The sequence below is a fragment of the Nematolebias whitei genome, chromosome 18 (assembly GCF_014905685.2).
Source record: "Nematolebias whitei isolate Nwh7 chromosome 18, NemWhi1, whole genome shotgun sequence".
NCBI lineage: Eukaryota > Metazoa > Chordata > Actinopteri > Cyprinodontiformes > Rivulidae > Nematolebias > Nematolebias whitei.
The window spans coordinates 33,974,810-33,995,452 of record NC_056515.1 but is presented as its reverse complement, the minus strand read 5'-3'; the positions used below and the strand labels follow the sequence as shown (position 1 = coordinate 33,995,452).

Below are 20,643 nucleotides of genomic sequence, written 5' to 3'. Positions count from 1 at the left end.
TATATATATTTTAAAAAATATGGTTTATTTACATGTCTTTTTTTTTTTTACATTTGCAGTTTGCACATTTTTACTGTGGAAACATGGACATTACAAAAGACGGGCGAGAAAAATGCATGACAAAAAGAAGGACATCATCCTTTCACATCAGCTGACAGAACAATAGATTGCTTTGTTGGCTGGTTTGCACAAAGTTGTTAGAACATGGCACAAACAGCAGTTTTTGAAGAAATAATTTATTGTAAATGTTTTATATATCAACAATATGGATTTAAGGGGATGACAGCAATTTACATTTACATCCAACAGTGAGTTATTTTTTTCTAATATACTGTCGGAAGCATTTACCAGTACATGATTGCAGATGACAGAAAAGTTCATCCATTTCTTTTTTCTGTATTTGTATACATGAAGGTTGGGAGGTGGTGTTTTACATGCATGAAACTCGCAGAACCTGAGGTTACATGTGCGGTACAAACTCAATCTACCAGCTGACATGCAACATTTTAAAAAGCATTGCATCAACTCATAAACAAGTTGCAGTGAAAAGCTCAGTTGCATCATTCCCAACTAAAAAAAATCCTCTATTTACTGGAAGTTTATTTTTCCTGTTCATCAGTGGTTAAAAAAATATATTACTCTTCATACAACTCATTCGCTGTTGGTCTGACAGCAAGTCTAGTACAGAATCTACTTTAACTGTTACTTGATCTTGAAAATGAATTTGAGGAATTCTTTCTATCAAACTAAAGCTAAGGACTTAAATAAACTGGAGTTCACACACTGTACATATTTTCCCCCAAAGTACATTGGATGTGCCCAACATGACCACACGATCTCTAAAAAGCAGATATACAGTATCATTCTCAGTCATTACACCTCTAAGGCACAGTTTATATAAAAGTTACATTTTCCTAAACCCAGTACTGATTGTCTTTAAGAGATGGAATAGAGGACCGAGATCTCCAGGTGAATACAGCAGGAGAATCTGGTGGTGAATTACAACAAGTATTATTGTTTCTTTCATTATTGTCAAACCCTCTAATATGTCCATCTCCACCCAATAAATCAGATTCAAATGGCCCCCAGAAGGTCATTCCAGGAGCCAGACTCCTCCTCGGACTCAATGGTATCCTGGGGGAAGTTGGGCAGCTTGCAGAGCCAAGTGGGGTGACCATCACATTGGGCATAGCCATACTGCGTTCTGGCCGTCCCAGGTAAAGGCTGTCCTCCGTGGGTAACTGCACTGCAGCCAGTTCTTGCATTAGCTGCTGCCGAGCCTGTTTCTCTTTGCGGTGGCGGAACACCAGGATCACAACCACAAGGATTATGATGAGAAGCAAACAGGCCAGCAGTGGCAAGATAATAAGAAGTGGATCAGAGGAAGGGCGAGGGAGAATCTGAACATGAACCAGGTCTGTGTTTGGATGGTTCATAGGAGTGTGTGTCTCTGGGACAGGAGGAGTGTGAGGTTGTGGGGTATGACTGCTGCCCTTTTCTGCTCCCTCTGGAATGATCCCCGATCTCCCTCCATGGGTCCCGCTGCGTGTGTGGTTCCCCGAGCGGTTATGAGACTTCACCTTATGCTGGGTCTTGTTTTGTTTTCTTTGTGACAAAATGTGAGGTTGCAAACCATCCCCGGCCACACCGTCTGTTACAGATGTTCCTTGTCCACCTCTTGTTGTAGTCCTGTTGTGTGTCTGGAAACGGGTTGTCGTGCGTTCATGACTTGAACTACTAGTATCCACTTTATTTGAAATTCTTGAGCCATGACGCATTTGGCGATGGGGAAAAATGGTGAAGTGAAGCTCGCCCTTTGCTGGCTGGACATTTCCAGCCTTCAACAAGAAGGTAAAGGAATCATTGAGAGGTGTGGCAGGTGCATTGCCTCGAGCTGTTGTGACTCTGGATTCATTAATGTTAAGCTGGTTGTCAGAGTCACTGAGGGTCTCTTCGATGGCAACTCTGCCTTGAACAACATCTCTGAACGTAAATGTCTTCAGGTCCTCTGCCGCTTCGTCAAGGTCATAGGTAATCTGTATATGTGAACACACAAGTACAGTAAATGAGTATCAACAATACCATAGAGACCATTTCACACTAACGGTTAAGCTGTTTTTATAACAATGCTGAACAATCAATGACAATGTGTACAGCAATCTGCATTACCTTGACTAGTTTCCCATGTTTTGGTGGAGACAGAACCTCAAAAACTGGGTTGACTCTACTTATTCTGGCCAAGTCGGAGGCATCAATCATGGCTTTCCCCAGTTTCACAGCAATGCCACTTGGAACTCTAATGGGTTCTCTCAAGTAGACCAGAGGTCGCACAGTCACATTCACGGTCTGCCCTGGTAAAGTCCCATAATCTACACCAAGAGATGATGCTGACACTGAGATCTGAAAGCTGTCCTCTGATGCACTAAGATCTGTCATGTGATAAACCACATGACCAAACTGGAGATCCTCATGGCAGAAGGTGATCACCTCTTGGTCGTTTATAGCAATGCGTCCATGAAAGGGGTGTGTGGTAACCGTGTAGGAGATGTTGGCCTGTCTTTGACCATTGGTTTGAGCTGCCAGCTGGTTGGTTGTCAGAACAACGGCGGTGCGACCTTGAACCAATGACAGCCCAGTGTTGTTCACCATGGATACAGTGGGTTTAATCACCTCTAAGCTAAACAATTTGTAGACCGGACGGTGATGACCATCAGTAACATTGAAATAGAAAACTCCTGTTGAGGATTCACCCTAAAGGGGAAACATGAAGAAAGATTGTTTCTTCAGCATACTGACCAGCCTAAAGCTTGATTTACTGTATATCACACATATAACAGTGTACAAATGAACTGAGACATTCAAATTGGTTTCACCTGCTGAATAAAATGTAGTCGGCCATGGTTGACATCATACTGAGTAAAAGAGGTGACTGATTCTGGTCTTTCTCCCAAAGTCAGGTAACCATTGTTGGGCTTGCTGATTACAAAGTAGTGCAGCTCCTCTGGTGGTGTATCATGGTCTTCAACCTGAATATTTATGGTGTGAAGATTGCTTTACAAGACTTCTAAAGCAATGTTCACTAAAGCAATTACAACAAAACATTAAGGCAAAACATCAAGAAATTCTCACCTGAAGATGATCTGGTCCAAGAACAACTCTTTCTCCAACCACAACTTTCATACTGGGTGCTCTGCTTCTGATCAACGGTGGATGGTCATTGACCGGCGTCACTGTGATGTTAAATGTCTCTGTCACAGTCACTCGGTCTTTCACAGGATGACGATGAGAAACATTGCCAAGTGATGGAAAGGAGGATGCTGATGCCAAATGAAGAGGGGAAAATAACAAAGACGACGAGGAATCCAAGGAAAAAACAGACATGGGTGATGATTGGGAAGAGGAAGAGTGGTGGAAAGGAGCCGCCCAGGCCCTAAAAGTGAAGCTGTCGCTTGTCGTCTCCGAGTCATCATGGACATATGTGATGCCAAACTTGTTCAGGGTAGCTTGGGAGAAATCTGGTTGGTTTCTGTAAAAGGATGATATGCCATAACACATTCATAATATTAGGTAAACATTTCCAGACTGGGAGTACATTGATACTTTGTTGTTACCCTGCAGTTTTATCTTTTTTTTAATAACCGCCATGCACCTGGTGAGATGGTGTCCCTGTATAGACAGCACTCCATGTCGGGGCAGAGAAATCACTCGATACATGACATGGTGTTTTTTTCTCTGGGACTCTGGAACATTACCCAGCAGATAAGAAGCATCCAACTTGTAACGATCAATTGTCACACTGCCTCCTTCTTTCACCACAGCACCTGACAGAACAATACAGACAGCAAATGTTGCCCTGATGAACTTTCATCATCTATTCCAGGAACAAGATGTTTGTACTCCTGAAAGAGCGCTGGTACCTGCATTGTTCAGAAGTCTGGTCTTGTGTTGAGGGTTGCCCTGATGCTCATTAGCTTGGTAGGAAATTAAGATGGAAAAAGTGTGTGGAGGAAGAAAAGCAGGCGGAGAAGTTACAGTGAAAGAAAAAGAGTCTGATGCTGACCACCCGACTGTCTCTGGCTTGTTCTGATCATACAGTATAACACCATCATTCACCTGAGGGACAGTAAAAACATAAAATTAAAGAAGGACAAGGAAAATACAGTGTTCTAAAATATTACTCTGGTTAGTCAATTAACTCCCTCATATGGTAAATCTTGGTCTTATTTATCTCTCATTGGAAATTTACAACAACAACAAAAATCAGTGTCAATATTCTTATTTAACTTTGCTGTCTGGCCTCTCAATATTCCATAGAAAAGCACATGCAAAGGCACACAATCCTACCATGCTCTGAGTAAATGTAGAAATATTTCTGAAAGAGTTGTCATGCATTCGTTGGACAAGGCGGCCGAGTTTAGGAGGAGAAGTCACAGCATATGTTACAGGCTGGTTTCTTTTGATGTCACTGTTGTTGTTTGTTACAACCTGAAGCTCCTGGTCTGAAATCAGTGTGACAGAGCCTTCAAGAGGAACAGAAGACACAATCATATAGAAAAATCAGGTAGTAAATGGTCATAACTGCATGTACAAGTTTCAAACAGCTGTAAAGGTCAAGATGGGCTTAAACGAAGCCCATACTTCAGCATACCAAGACATGTTGAAACAATACTATCCTTCCAAATTTGTAGAAGCACTTCACAGAAAGCTCATGTTTGTACCAGCATGAATGTGCCCCAGAGCATAAAGAAAGGCTATGACCTCAATACCATTGAGCACCTTACCGATGAACTGGAACAGTGATGCAGACCAGACCTGCTCATCCAACATCAGTACCATGTCTTATAAAAGCTCTACAGAACGAATGGCCATAAATTCCTAGAGAAACACTCCAAAATCTTACCAAAAGCTTCCTAAAAAGAGTGGAACCTTTGGTTCAAAAGGGCAACTAACTCCATACAGTCCCTTTTGATCTAATGTTCTGGTGTTTCTGTCAATATAGTGAATTACCTACTTTAAAAATGTCACATTGAAAGGAAGGACAATATGACATAAAAGAGTGTGTGTTTAAAGAATAAAACCACTTTAACGTCAAACGGAAAGAGGGACTATATCTGGCTTAAGCTACCAAGACCACCTAGTGGCCATGTTGTTGTGTAATATATCCTTATGCTAAAAGCTTTTCTTGTCAATGTGTAATTTCATTTATACTTACCGGTGGGTGATAATACTTTATGTATTTTCTGGGCAATTTAAATTTCTAATAATGTCAAACCATCTTGAATCCACTTTACTGTTTAATGAAATGTGTAATTTATAGATGCTGAGTAAGGTATACCTGGGTAGACCTCCATGGGATGGTTTCTCTGCAAGGAGAGAACCAAAGCATGAGCAGTTGTGCTGAAGATCTGACGAGGAGCAACATTCACTCCATCATTCACCTGAAAGTGAAAACCACCTGATAATGGACCTGTGCAGAAGAGAGGAAGGATTTAAAGAAAAGCTCATGTCAGTACAAGGTTCCCATTGACATTGACACCACCATATGTATACCATTGTGTACAAACACCATCTGTTTGCTTTGAATGTGAGTTTGGGTGAAGTTCAGAATGTGTCGGGAGGGAGCACTCTTCAGAGCCAAGTGTCCATTGCTGGGGGGTGTGATAATGAATTCCAGCCCCTCAGGTGGTGTGTCAGAGTCTTCTGCACTCAGTTCATTTGTGGTTATCTCTGTTACTGAACCCACCCACACCTGAAGAACCAAAAATACAGGAAGAAATCCACAGTGATTTTCTTAAAAAGTACATTGAAAAAAAAAAAAAACATTCTAAACAAAGAATGCAAGGATGCATGCTATTAGGTGGTAAAATAGCAAACTGGTAAACAAACTGTGAGGATAATTCCCACCTTCAGGCCTTGGTTGGTTGTGACGACAGGAGTCTCATCATTGACTGGTGAGACATTGATGTGAATGATGCATGGCAGGCTGTGCTTTTTTAATTCTGTCTGGTTGGCCATGATGGTAAAGTTGTCCGTCAGTGTCTCACTGCCATCATGAACATAGGAGATGTACTCATGTTCTACCTGGAACCAGACGTTGGACAAAAAAAATGTATTACAAAGTCAAACATAGTTTTGCTCAACTATTGACAATTACAGACAAGTATTTTATGACACGTAGGAGTTGTGGTTTGGTCTCTGGTGCTGTGTCTATGTCTGCGTTCCCCTGATCCTCTGTTTCTATCTTTATAGGGTTTGTGTTTCTTTAGTATCTAGCCCCATCTTGTGTTGTGTTTATGTCTTGCATCCCTTGTCTCTTTCTTTGGCATCTGTGATTACTCACAGGTGCCTTCACTTTGTCTAAATGTTGTTTTCTGTATAAGTCTGTGTGTCTGTGTTAGTCCTTGTCCTGGCATTGTCTTCTGTTCACTGGTGTGTTTGTGTTTCAGTTTAGTTTATTCACAAACACAAAATTAATCATAACGCATAACTGCAAGATAACAGTGCTTAAATCAGGTCTCAAAAAAGCTATTTAAAGCTTATAGATGGAGCCTGTGTACATATTACATACAAATTATAACATATTAAAATAACATCACAATAAAACATCAGTCCTCATACAAATTCCACATACAATACAGATTATGTTACCTCTGACCAATCAGTTACAGGTCCTACAAGTGATCTCAAGTATACAAATGGAACAATTTGGTCTTTAGCTGTTTTTTGAAGGTGGAAATGAATTTCAACTCTTTCAAACTCTCGTCAAGCTTGTTTCAAATCTGTGGGCCCCTCCCAGAATAGGTTTGACTAGTTATTCTAAGTCTTCTATATTTGGTGTAGATAAGATGTTTTTTTCCTGGTTTTATAAGTATGTTGTGGACCACTGATTTGGAACGAGCTCTGTTAATCTTTTATTAGTTTTATTTACAATTTGAAACATCAAACAGGCGTTTTGATACACATGTAATTCTGTCAGCCGAAGAAGACCAAAACGATGAAATAGATGGGATGTGGGGGCATTATACTCAGACCATGACACAACTCTTATCTTCTTTTGAAGACTTTCAAATTTCTTAAGATAACTAGGGTAAGTATTGCACCATATAACATTACAGTATGTAAGGTGTGGCTTAATGAGAGAATGAGAGTTTTTTTTACATTGTTAAGAGTGTGTGAATAGAGGCAAATAATATCATAATTTCAAAAACAAGCCAACATATTTGGACAACTTTGTTAGGAGACACTCGATATGCAATTTAAAATTTAAGGATTCGTCTATGTGGACCCCCAGGAATTTTGTGGAACTTACACTCATTAATTTCTCATTTTCAATTTTGAGAATTACATGATCAATTAAATGTTAAGATTTGTGATGACCTGTCTACATCGTGAGTACCCCCTGATTATTCTATGTTTGTTTTGCTGCCCTGTCAGCTCTTTGTTTTGTTAATAAATTATTTATTTTATATATTTCCATCCTGAGTCCTTGCCTGCCTGCACCATTGGGCTCACCAGCACCAGCCGATTGTGACACATGTATGTTTTTTGTAATTGGATAAAGCCGGGCATACTACACTCATACATATCTGATTCACATGCCAACAGTTTTTAAATGTTCTGTGAAGCCTGTGACAAGAGAAGAAGTGCATCTTGAACTAACATGTTCAGATTTGTGTTTTCTGTGCTCAGTCAAACCTCAGTGTGTGTAAAAGCATTGATAGGCATCCCTGGAATCCGGCTGTGCTCCAAGTGTCCAAATCTTGGTGGAACGATTACTTGGTACAAAAAATTCATCCCTGAGAAGTGATGACTTGCAACCTTGATGATCTCAGAAGTGAGAGGCTGGGACATGCCTTCGTCAAGGATCAAGTTAGACACCTATACAAGCAGAAGAAAGCACTGGCTGACAGTTCAGTTTTGGATCATTGCAGCTTAAATTTTAAATTAGCTTGTTTTCAGCTTTAAAACTTTTGTTGTGTTATCTGTTTAAACTTGTGGTACCTGTAAGGGAAGAAGGGTTGGTATGATATCAATGAGCAGTCTGATCGGGCCAACCTTTGTTACCCCATTGGTTGCCTCCAACAGAACAGAGTCATTACAGTATCCTGCAGCCTGATGATCATAGATGATTAATCCCTGATTGAGATCCTCTTGGGTGAAGGATGTTAAAGGGTGCTCCTTGATATCCCGGACAGAGGACTGGATAAAAATTAAAAATATAGGCTTATTTCTATGTTGATCACTGGGTTGTTTAATCCTACATCACTGTTTGGGGCTAGCTTTGGATATTATTAGTGGGGAAAAAAAAGAATGAAGGCAAGGATTAAACCTAAAAGAGGTTTGATATTTGAAAAAAAACAAAAAAAACAAACAAACATACATTCTAATTTTAAAAGAATACATTTTAGAAAAAACCTGTCACATTTATATGAGAAAATCTTATCAATTTGCAACTAAATCTGGTTAAGGCACACAAGATTAGACCACACATAATGACACTGAAATTTATGGGGATTCGTCATTGTAGAAGCAACAAGAGTATGAAAAGAACAAACAAATATTACAAGGAAAAATCTGTACCTTTTCCTTGTTAATGCAAGGTTTTGCTGTTAAAATATCTGATGGTCAAAAACCTTTAGATACTTTTTTCTTCAAAATAATCAGTTCTCTTTTAGTATAACTCAATGTAATTACTTATATTTCAAGAGGAGTGGAAGTTGAAAAATTAAACTTGTCAGACAGTTGACAAACAGATAAATAAATGAAATATTTCAAATCTGTAAGTACAGCACCACCATGTGTCCAGATACAAAACAACAAAGCAGTAAAACTGTTATGTTCCCCTCATTTACAGAACAGGATACTTCATCTTTCAAACTTGTCAAAAACCAAATCTGTTGCGATTTACCTTATGTAGGTGCTGCTTTTCTCCTTTTACATGATGATCCTTTTTGCCAGCAGATAATTTATAAATGATGCCCACTGCAGGAGAGTTTAAGACCGTAAATATCATCTCTGAGGGCTGACTGTCCGGGTGCACCACCTACAGATAAAAATATACAAGTTTTTAAAAAGTGGAGATTCAAATCATGCATCTTGAAGTTGCAATAATGTTTGACATAAATTATATAATATTTCTACAAATTTGGAGGATTTGGTGCTCACAGAACAAAATATTTGCACAGATTTTAGAAATTATCTCTTACCTCTAGATGTTCCCTACTTATAGAGACGTTTTGTCCCTCTTCCACCACAACTGGATGGTTGTTTTTCACAGTCGGAGGTCTCTGATGACTCTCCAGGTACACTTTTACAGGCACGCCGATATCCAGGTGTACTTCCCTCCTCCCTCTTTCTGTACGCCTTTCTGTGCTCCTTTCTCTTGCTCTTGCGGTCACATTGAAGACATCCAACAGCTCATTGTTTCCACTGTGATGGTACGCTAAGCGCCCTGCCACCAGGTCTCCCTGGGTGAACACTGAAATGGCATCTGTTCCTATTATGGTCTCCCTCAGTCCATCATTGAAGCAGAGCACTCCATGTTTAGGTGGAATAAAGACCTCAAACGTCACCTCCTGGGGGTCTCGGATGTCAAGGTTGCTGGTGACACTGAGATTAGTAGAAGTCAGGGATGTTATGCCACCCTGCTGGACCATTAAACCAGTGCTGTTCTCCACTTGCAGGTACGGATCCTGTGCCATCACCTGCACCAATTAGATACATATCAATCAGAAGCAAATTATTCACGAATATAAATAAAAATGCTAATAAATAGTGTGAACATAGAGGAATAATACATTTAAGCCTTCATAATGATGCATACTGGGTTCTCTATTTCTTGGCTTTTAAAACTTGTAGTTTTCTTTCAGCCTGCTTTTTGGGTTTTCATTTTATTGACATTATTGTTCTCCAATAACCCAATTCACAGCTGTCCATAGAACTACCTCTTTGCCTTTTAGTGTCACTATTACACTTGTCTCCCTCCCTCCCTCATTGAATTCTATTCTCATCAGAGCACTCCTACTTCTCCGAACTCTCTTCCACCTGCTCCCTATTATTACTACAGATCAGAATGTTTTCTGCAAACATCATAGTTCACAATAATTTTTGATGTAAATAAATACAATAAAATACCAATCTTAAGAAATATTTACCTCTAGTAGAGCTGAAACATAATGTTTCCCATCTGTTACGAAAAGGACAAAACGTCCTAAACTCACCCCGCTGTGGATAAACAACAACTTATTCTGGGGGAAGAAACAACAAAACGCAATAATGATTAAATATAATATTATTCATCTTCATAAAGAATTCAATATGTTGTTGAAGATACATGCATAATTTTTATGTACTGTATTTTTTCTGTTTATAAGGCGCACTAGATTATAAAGGGGCAGCACGGTGGCACAACTGGTAGAGCTGCTGCCTCTCAGCGAGCAGGTCCTTGGTTCAAACCCCGGTCCAGGGGCCTTTCTGGGTGGAGTTTGCATGTTCTCTCCGTGCATGCGTGGGTTTTCTCCGGGTGCTCCGGTTTCCTCCCACAGACCAAAAACATGCATGTTAGGCTGATTGGTAACTCTAAATTGTCCCTAGGTATGAGTGAGAGAGTGAATGGTTGTTTGTCTCGTGTGTCTCTATGTGGCCCTGTGATGGACTTGCGACCCATCCAGGGTGTACCCCGCCCCTCGCACAGTGATTGCTGGACATGGGCACCAGCGACCCCCGTGACCCAAAATGGAATAAGCGGGTAAAGATAATGGATGGATGGATGGATGGATAGATTATAAAGTGCATTAAGCGAAACAAAACAGTCAGATAAGTCAGACTTTATTCAACTCATTCACAATAACTACATAAAATTGATTCAAGGTCAGTAAGCACAACCAGAATTAATACAAAAGCTGCACCTGATTATAAGGCTCACTGTCGATTTTTGAGAAAAATTAAAGAATTTTAAGTGCGCCTTATAGTCTGAAAAATACGGTATAATTTGTGTTATCTGGGGTTGAAGACACATAGGTATTTTGTTTTAAAACTCTGTCAGGATCAACTTTCAAGTACTGCATCCAGTTGAGTTACATTTTCTTGGTTGGAAAAGTTTTTCATAATTAGGAGATAGACTCACTAAGCAACACAAGTGTAAAAAGGTGAGGCGAAGGGGGGAAAATGATTAAAACGTGCCTTTGTTCCCAGTTTCCTACAATATATTCTTAATATTGATAAGCCTTTATGTTCCCAGTTCTAAATCAAATAAAACAAAAAAAGATTTTATCATGTTTTTTTTGAAAGGCGTTAAAACAGCTATAGCTAGGAGCAATCGTTGTTATTCTATTTTACCATTTATCACCCACTGCCATGAAAGACAGGCAATAATGTTGCCTGTCTTTGTGTATGTGTGTGTGTGTGTGTGTGTGTATTTGTCTATTAGTAAATTATATCCTAAATCACAGAGCAAATTTGAATAAAACTTTCAGACAGTAATAAGTATGTACATCTAAAACTAATTAACTGTTGGCATCAACTGGAATCATGATGGCCAATAGCTAATTGGCTGTAGCAAACACAAAAAGGGCTATAGCAATGACAATCTTATTGACATTGCAAAGGAATATGCTCTTTTTTAGGCTTACAACATATGTTATATAAAGTATGGAACTTTTATGTAGCGCATAGAAACTATGAAGACAATTCAAAAAGTTCATGCTCAATAATCCAGGTACAAATCCAACAATGTTCAGTCAGGTGTCATCTGGACTTTTTTTTTTTTTTTTGCTGAGACGTTTAGTTTTTCATCCAAAGGACTTCTTCAGTCTGAGGAGCCACAAAAAAAAAACTGGATTCCCACAAGTACCATAGTGGGAAAAAAGTTTGCTGGTGATAAGATGGTTTCTGGAGCCCTCCCTCTCCCCCATCAACTCCTCTGAGGCAGTCATGCCAAAACGCTGAAAAATTGTGAGGACAATTAAATTACACAATCTAATCTTAATTTCTACAAGATTCTAGTATAACCACCGTCTTCAGTGGCGATGACGATGGATGTTGCTCACCAATATTCACAAATTTACTATATTCATATTTTGGACCATCATATTTCGTTACAGATAAATGAAAACGCTGACCTGCTCGATGTCACGCTGCGTGAACTCGTACAGCCGATGACTGGGATCACTGGCCAGCACCAACTCCCCCATCGGAATGCCCCTCCGTGTGTAGACCAGCCAGCTGTCCTCAAAGTCAGAGTCATCATCACGGTAGCATAGATCATTTAACGTCACCAGCCTTTGTCCATCACGAGCCACATGGAAAATTTTATCCACAACCCTAACAGGTCGCTGATCATTGACGAGCTGTATAGAAATATTAAAGGCTTGTTCCACTGTGGTTATGTCCTCTTTCTTGTTTGTGTGTTTGTGTGGTTTCAAAACAATAACTTGAAACATAAAGCGATCCTGCTTGGTCTCACTGTCATCGTGAACGTACATGATCCGCTCCTCAGTGATATCTTGATTTGTGAACTTCACAACGTTGTCATTGATTGAAGTTGAGTTGGACAGGTTGATCTTTCGTATCTGCCCATATTTCGGACTCACTGTAACGTTGTAATAGATCTCCAGAGTACTCGCTGTGTGAGTGAACAAAACGTCCTTAGTGATGACTTTGCTTGCTCCTTCCAATATGGAAAGACCTTTGTTCACGATGGTGATGGCAGTCGACTCAGCTTTGATGTTGATTCTGAAGTCATACGGTGTGGAGGCGGCGTGCAACGAAAACACCTGAAAGCTGAAGGAGTCTCTTGTGTCATCGTGCAACCTGTTGAAGAGTTCGTACTTCACCAAACCATCCGTGATGTTCTTCTGGCTAAAGGTTGAGTTCCTTTGCAGAAGCTTTCGGTTGAGGAACAGCTGCCCTTTCTTTGGTACCGTCAGCAGCCGGAAGAAGATATTGCCCTCACTGAGTTTAACACCCTTAGAAATCACATGGAGGTCTTCAGAAGTAAGAACAGCAGTCTCAAGGCCGTTGATTTCCATCTTGCTTCGTGTCACCTTCAACTGAACCCACTGTACCTCTATGGGGAATACAACCTCCTCTTTGGGTTGAGAGTTAATGATAACCCTACATTTGAAGTGATCAGTGATGTTCTGCGTCTGGATGCCATGGTAGGTGCTTACATATTGGATCTTTTTCCTCTCTAAAAGTTTTTGTGAGAAGAAGGTAGTTGATTTCCAGTCACCACTTGAGTGTAGCCTCTGAATCTCACCATATTTGGGCAACTCTGTGACATCATACCAGATATCTACAGTGTTATCTGCCACATTAACACTTACTGCAAGGTGACCAGTGGTAATGATGGAAGCTTCGCCTTGGTTTACCTTTAGTCCAGTATTGTTCACCAGTCGGTATTCAAGTTTTACTACAATGATCCTTAAAACTACTGTGTTGCTCACCTGGGAAGATGAAAAGACACAACATATGGGGGTGAAAACTAGCAAAAAAGAGCTGAGAAAAGGTAAGAAATGGAAATGGATGAGCATAGATAAACTAAATGGACTGTACGTGTATAGCGCCTTTCTATCTTGTCAAGACACTCAAAGCGCTTTACAACACAATATGTGTCCTCATTTACCCATTCATACAGCACTCTACTAGATCTATACAAAGCTAAAAAAGTTAAATCTGGTCCTCTGGACATTCAAAAAAACAAAACAAAGCAAATCAACAAAAAATGTAGACACGTTTCGTCTCTCATCCGAGAGACTTCCTCAGTCTGAGGTGCTGTATTCTCCTGGATTATTGAGCATGCATCAGGACATACAAAGCTAATTTAACAAATCATTCTAAAGAGACTAATTAATGCTTTATTACATTCATACACCGATGGGACACACATCGGAGGCAATGAGGGGCTCAGTGTCTTGCCCAGGGACACTTCGGCATGTGACTGCTGGTGGATTTGAACCCCCAAGTCTTGCACTGGAGGACGACTGCTCTAACCACTCAGCCACAGCCGCCCAAATAGATAGATGGAGAGCAAAGAAATAAAATAATAAGGAGAAAATAGCAATTTGAACCTAAAGAGAATCAGTTTGAAAATAATATATATTTTACTTTACTGGCTAAGATTTCTGTGTTTATTGCATTTTTGAAAAGCCAATATTTGACTCACCCTTTGCCCGTCACTGACCCTGAGTGCCAGCCTGGAGGCAGAAACTCCAGTGTGCACAAAGCTAATCTTACCCTCCTGCAGATCGTTTAGAGAGAACAAGTTGATAACCCTGAAAAAAAAAAAGCATGATATTTGACATTTCACTCTTTACCTCCTCTTTCTGACTAACCACATATTTACCCCATGCAACTAAACTATGTTTTCAGCAATTATTTACAATACGTGTAGAATATGAAGCTCTACAAGAAGATTTTCAAGGATCTATCAGTTGCATCAGTCATAGCACCCACCTGCCAGGGTAATCATGGTGCTCAAGGTACCCAGCTTGAGCGTTGAGGTTACCCATGGAGCTGAAAAACAGCTCTTCAGAACTGCTGTCTGGGTCTGACACACTCAGCACATCTGTTGTCAACTGAGATCATTGTGAATACATTAATCAACACAAGAAAATCAAAGTAAACATTAAAAAAAATTTGCATCATTCACACATTCTACAACACATACCTTTCGTTTGGACTTCTCCAGCAGAGTAAAAAGGTTTCCCTGAGGCAAGCTAAGGAGAGGAGCATCATTAACGGGACTTATGCTGATATCAAACCGGTGCAGATGATTGTCCTTCAGAAACATTGGAAGCTCCTTCTTATTGCTGGAGAAAACTGAAAATGTAAAGAAGTCACTCGTGCCCTCTGAGCCACTGTGGACGTACATAACCCGGCCCTGCTTCAAGTCCAGCAGACTGAACGTCCAATCCTTTTCCTCTGCGCCCACTGTAATATTTCTCTCCTGCTTTTCATCAGGCAACCTATCTGGATTTGGACCGAGGTTCAGACGGAGCTGGCCGTGAACCGGATGCTCCTCTATGCGGAACACTAACTGTGATGGAGAGATCCCAAGTTTACGGAAATCCAGACTCACCTGCAAACAGAAATAAATGTCAAACAATGCACAAGACAAATCCAACACACATACAAGCAAAATATAAAAGGTTTTACCTTTAAATGTTTGGGTTCCAGCAGGACCTGACCTCCTTCGGCTACTTCCAGTGTTCGTATCAACAAAACAGTCTGGCTGACTTCCTGTGTGGCTGTTGGATCAAACTCAGGAGGATCTGTTGGGTTTAAGATGATCACTGTCTTTGGAGCTTGCCCTATGCTACAGCCCACAGTAATGTCTTTGGTGACTATGGCATGAGGTAAGCCAGTTTTCTGAGAGTTTACTCTAATGTTTCGAAGGCATCCTTTAAAGGAGCCTTCTACTCTTCCTTTTAATGGCACAAAAGGCAATCCTGTGTTTTCTAGTGCATCAGCATTTAGTCCTCCAAGAAAGAAAGGCCCATGGAGTTGGATGCCCTGAAGCTCCTGACTCAGGCTGGCCTTCACCAACTCCTTACCTACTTTCAGCTGGACACTATGAGGCAGCAAGTGCAGCTGGATGGTGTACCAGGACTGGTTGCTGTGGACACGTGTCAAGGAACGCAACTCAGTTTTACTCTCTCTTCCATTTCCAACTGAAGCCACTAGGTGACCATCTCTTATCTCAATGGTTACAAACCCTCCCTCACTTCCAGAGCTATACAAGACCATGCCATTTTCTTCTTTTGTGGAGGTGTACAGTTCACATTCGAATGTCCCCTCTTGAAGAACTTCCCATCGTGGGAGCAAAATAAAGGCTTTAGAGCTGAAAAAATTCACAGGATCTTCTTCTGTTGCTGAAAACTGTGGACTACAACCCATAGATATCTCGTGGATGCTTTTGTATTCAGATTTCTGCTTGAGATTGGACAGTAGGTTGTGATCATTGAAGACAAATTCATCCATGCAACCTCTAAACCCAGTTGTGATATTTCGAAGGTACGGGTGGTTCAGTCTGGCGGTCCCACCAACGAGGAGCCCATCTTCAACACTGAGCTCCAGATCTGGTCCTGGCATTTGGAGATTTGTGCGAGAGGTTCGGTCCACTATCATGCTGATATTGTGGTGTGTGTGGTTTAGGTCCACTGTGTGCCACACAAGATCATTAAGACGGATGCCCTTTTCTGAGCGCAGGAAACGCTCACCTGAGCCCAGGTTTAGGCGCACCTGATATGTGAGGGTGGAGACGAGAAGGAAAACGGTAAAAGGTGAAGACACATGGGATTTCTTATTCATGGACAGCTTAATATTATTAATATCATTATACCTATACCCTTACATAAACTACAAATTTTAGATAAAATAATACAAAACAGTTAACACAACTGTGGTTGTCTCCTTTAATCTCAGTCATGAAGGAACTTGTTGTAAATTGAAGCCAATGCCAGGGGGTTTACTTTTTTTACTTTAGTCAAGAAATCTGACACCATGATGCATGCCTTCTTTCTGACTTGCCTCTGGATTGTAAAAACCAACATATCTCAGCTAAATGTTTGACTGCAATGTCCCAGGGCATTTTTTTTCCTTTCCTTGCATGTGTGAAGCATTCCTTATGGGAAGCCTCTAACAGCTCTATAGTCCTAATACTAACACTTAAATCGATTTTATTTCACCTAAACAAAAAATTGTTGCACCTCTTGTTTTCCTGTTTCCATCCAAAAGCTGCCAGTTACTTTCTATGTGTCTTAACTGATCGAATCTTACCTGCAGGTGTCCAGAGATCAGCTCCAAAAGCCAAAAGTCTCTGCTTCCTGCAGCTAAAAACAGCAGCCCGGACTGGCTGGAGGTTTGAAATCGTACATGGATTAACGTCTGAATGGACTTCTCCACTGTCTGCAGGTGAATGTAGCTTCTGCCATAGAAGGAAACTGCACGACAGAAAAGGCACATAGAAGATAAATTTAATCCAAAGATATGGTTAGATGCAAACAAAGCAGCTTTCTACAAACTAAATGTTAAAAAAAAAATGCTTGTGGTGGTCTTATACCACCTTGGTGATGATCACTAAGACTGTGGCGATAAACAATAAATCAATTAATCGCATGATAAATGAAAATTATCGACCTCATTTTCATTTATCGGCTTTATCGTTTCTTCGTGTCTCTTTCTACTGAAGACACTGGATGAAAAAAGATCAACTCTGGTGCTCGTCACTGACCCCTTTTTCTCATTTCTCTTTAAAATCCATTTTAACTGTCCACATTTTTGGATCACTAAAACTAAAAGCAACTAAGCTGAGAAGCTAAGCTATGAGCTAAGCTAACAGGCCGACCTCGGGGAAAAACCTCTGACTTGCCAAAACCTGTGCCTTTGTGTAAAAAGTTGGTTTTCTCTGCAAAAAGAAGCTGAGAACTTGTTTACTGATTTTTTTACTAAAAGCTTTGTGTGAAAAATGCGATGCTAAAAAGATCGAACCACACGAGCGTCCGCCACTTTGAGAACCGAAGAGAGACGGCCCATGTCACGTCAAGGGGCATCCCTCCCATTTTTCTTAGACACGCTGCTCGCTCCCTCACTATCCATCCTTCAGTTCAAACAGTCTTATTCTGCCCTCTGGTGGTAGAAAAAAGGTACTACATGCAAAGCAAATTAAACATTTCTTCTTAAATTTGACAATAATTACTAATTATTGTCAAATTTCAAACAATATTATCGTTTATCGCAATAATTTCTCAGACAATTAATCACCCAGCAAAATTTGTTATCATGACAGGCCTAATGATCACTCGTTAATTTGCTAATCCACTAATCTGATGTGAATGTGGAGTCTATTCTGCACTTAGCAGCTTTTATCTGAATTCAATTAATGGCTGTTAATGGATTCTATGCTCTGATGCTCATTAGACTTTACCATTTGACCCAGATGACACAAACTAGCCTTTTATTGGTACAAAATGTAACATCAATTGTCCAAGATTTGGTGCTGCTTTTCAATCTACAGGCTATGAAATTAGAGCAGAATAAACACATTTAAAAAAAGTGTTTAATGTGTGTACATGCTAACACAGACACGCTAATGTTCCCCAGGTTAGGTTGCATCATCTTTTACAAGCTAACACGTCGTTGTTGTCAAAATGAGTCTGGACCTAGTGATTGCACTATTCCATGCATCATACATGTTATCATTCCTAATGATTGGAACCATGTTAGCGCCAAATTTACTGACAACACATCCTATAGCTGACACATGGTGTTCTCAGTTTTGACAGATGTGGACAATCTGCTTTAAATAGTACATGAGTACATGTAGAGCATACTGGCATTTAGTGAAGCCAATGTGCCTTTCCATTAAGTGTGAATGATAAAAAGAGTAAAGTTGTCTTTATTTCCATTGATTTGACCTACAAAACAGTGGTAATGGAGCACTCAGTCAAAACGAGGGTCCATTTGTGGAAACATACAACATACAGCAAATAGAGGTCAGAGAGATCCGTCTGTGTGCGTTTGTGGCATAACTCTGAAAAACAAAAAGTGCAGCAGTAAATGCAGCAAAGTAATTATTTTTATAACTCAAATTAGGAAGTATAAAATCCAAAAAACATATAGCTGTAACTATATTAAATTTTCAGTGTTATCATTAAATTGGAGATGAAAATAAAGCCAAAGATTTTGATTAACTCATTATGAAAAGTTCTCACATGTTCGACAACACAGCACAATAATTACATTTTTCTTTGTTCCCATTTGGCACAAACCAGATTTTATTTAAAGTAAACAATTCTATCTGCCTAAGTTTTCAGTTTCTAAAATATTGATTTGCTCACGATAATTGCTTCTACGTAAAAAAAAAACAATTTCATTTTATTTTGTAATTAGGAACCATTCATGATTTTGTGTTAGACATAAACATGATCTTGTTCACCAACATTTTTTAGGTTGAAAAACATTTAAAAAAAAAAAACATCAAATTTATGTTGAAAGTTTTGAAAATAGAGAAACTTTATATTTAAAATTCTATATAGTTATTTCCCACTTCTGGTTACTGACTGGAAGTGCTAAAATTAATTAATAAAGCTGTTATTATTGGTGATCAGACTGGTTCAAGTGAGAAGGACTCCGTCAGCAGGCTGGCCCAGCATGTTGCTCTTCATAAAGCCCATAAACCCATGGTCATTATGACCCATGTGCATCCTAATCTGCCTGTATGATACCAGCACAGTGGATTATTAGTAATCTTCCTGCAGACACCTTGAATGAAGTGTGTGCCATTTATTAACCTTTATTTAACCAGGCAAATCCCATTGAGATCACATATATCTTTTGCAAGGGAGGCCTGGGTCTGAAAGGCATAAAGAAACATTTGACGCAATATTCAAGGTCTCTTTCTATATTAAAACAAAACATATATGAGCTTTTTGTCTTTGCAGACCAAATGGTTGTTGAGTGGCAAAGAGTGCAGAATGATCTTGCTGATGCTATTTCAATTATGTGTTTCAATAAACAGTGGAGCATCATATCAATCAAACACCTCACTGTGTCAAAACAAGACAAAGTATAAGCCATAATGTTGCCCTGTGTTCACAATATAAGACTGGATTAAACAATAAGATTTTGCTTTGGGATAAAAAGTATGCATTGCAAATTTCCCAAATGCATGCAAACAACAAATGTTTTGGCAACCTGATGTTGCAGCAATGTAGATACAGTGCAGTTTGACAGATGTTTTTAAAATACCATATCATAATGAGTGTTGTTTTTTTTATCTCTCTCTCTCTCTGCAACCTTACCTCCATGAACGTGCCCAGAAATCAGCAGGAGAATGAACAAGTCAGCCAAAAGCCTTCCCATTGTTGATGAGCTTCTTTTTATCTAATCAACTGTAGAGCAACATCTGGCTGCCCGATTCTGCAGTCCATGCACAGCAATCTGCATGTCACTCCCCTCAGCTGCAACTTCCAAACAGTCTGGATTTGTTGCAGAACTCTGAAAGCATCTACCTGAGCAGAGCGGTTAAACTGAAGCTCCACCCTTAGCTCCTCCCATCGAACCCAGGATGATGCAGTACCGAACATGAACACAGGGGGGCGGTGTTGACGCGCATACAGGAGAAAAGGCGTGTGAAGTAGATTCATTTCAGAGGGTCTGAAACTGGCTGGGTGATGTTTGACACAAATGAAGCTTGACAACGTGGTGACCAAGTCTCCCTGTATTTGTGGGACTGCACAGCATTTGTCCCCCGAATTAGGATTTCACATTTTGATTAACGTTGCTTCACAAAGGTCAACACATACACTTTTTAAATTAAAATTAGAGTAACCTTAAAACAAACAAATCAGAAGAAACGCACGATGAATTCAACAATAATGGTTGCATTTAAAGTCAGTGAAAGTGTGCACATTTAGGTCAACCGTTGCTGCCTATGGAAAAACACAAAAGAACTAAAAATAGAGACAAGCTAAAGGTTCATAATAAAGATAAATTCGAGAAAACAGTAATAATATGAGAGAAAGAACACTGAAACCAAAAATAAACCCTGAGATTATAAGCATCAGCCTCACTGTGCTGTCACCGATGAGGTTCAATTGATAAAATAGCAACGATGCTGGGCAAAAGTGTAGCAGTTTAATA

General features: G+C 39.9%; 1 protein-coding gene across 1 annotated transcript; it reads right to left on the bottom strand.

Moving 5' to 3' along the window:
* Positions 1-841: 841 nt before the first annotated feature.
* Positions 842-19,863, bottom strand: LOC119424277 (chondroitin sulfate proteoglycan 4-like). The gene is made up of 22 exons (XM_037691737.1): positions 19,803-19,863; positions 16,780-16,943; positions 15,157-16,242; positions 14,669-15,079; positions 14,455-14,576; positions 14,165-14,273; positions 12,120-13,445; positions 10,155-10,247; positions 9,207-9,704; positions 8,909-9,043; positions 8,002-8,199; positions 7,696-7,878; positions 5,905-6,081; positions 5,551-5,749; positions 5,336-5,467; positions 4,345-4,520; positions 3,918-4,113; positions 3,650-3,821; positions 3,130-3,526; positions 2,874-3,026; positions 2,170-2,751; positions 842-2,036 (listed from the first exon to the last, which is right to left on the bottom strand). The coding sequence occupies exons 1-22, from the start codon at positions 19,861-19,863 to the stop codon at positions 915-917; spliced, it is 7,692 nt and encodes a 2,563-aa protein (XP_037547665.1). The 3' UTR covers positions 842-914.
* Positions 19,864-20,643: the final 780 nt, after the last annotated feature.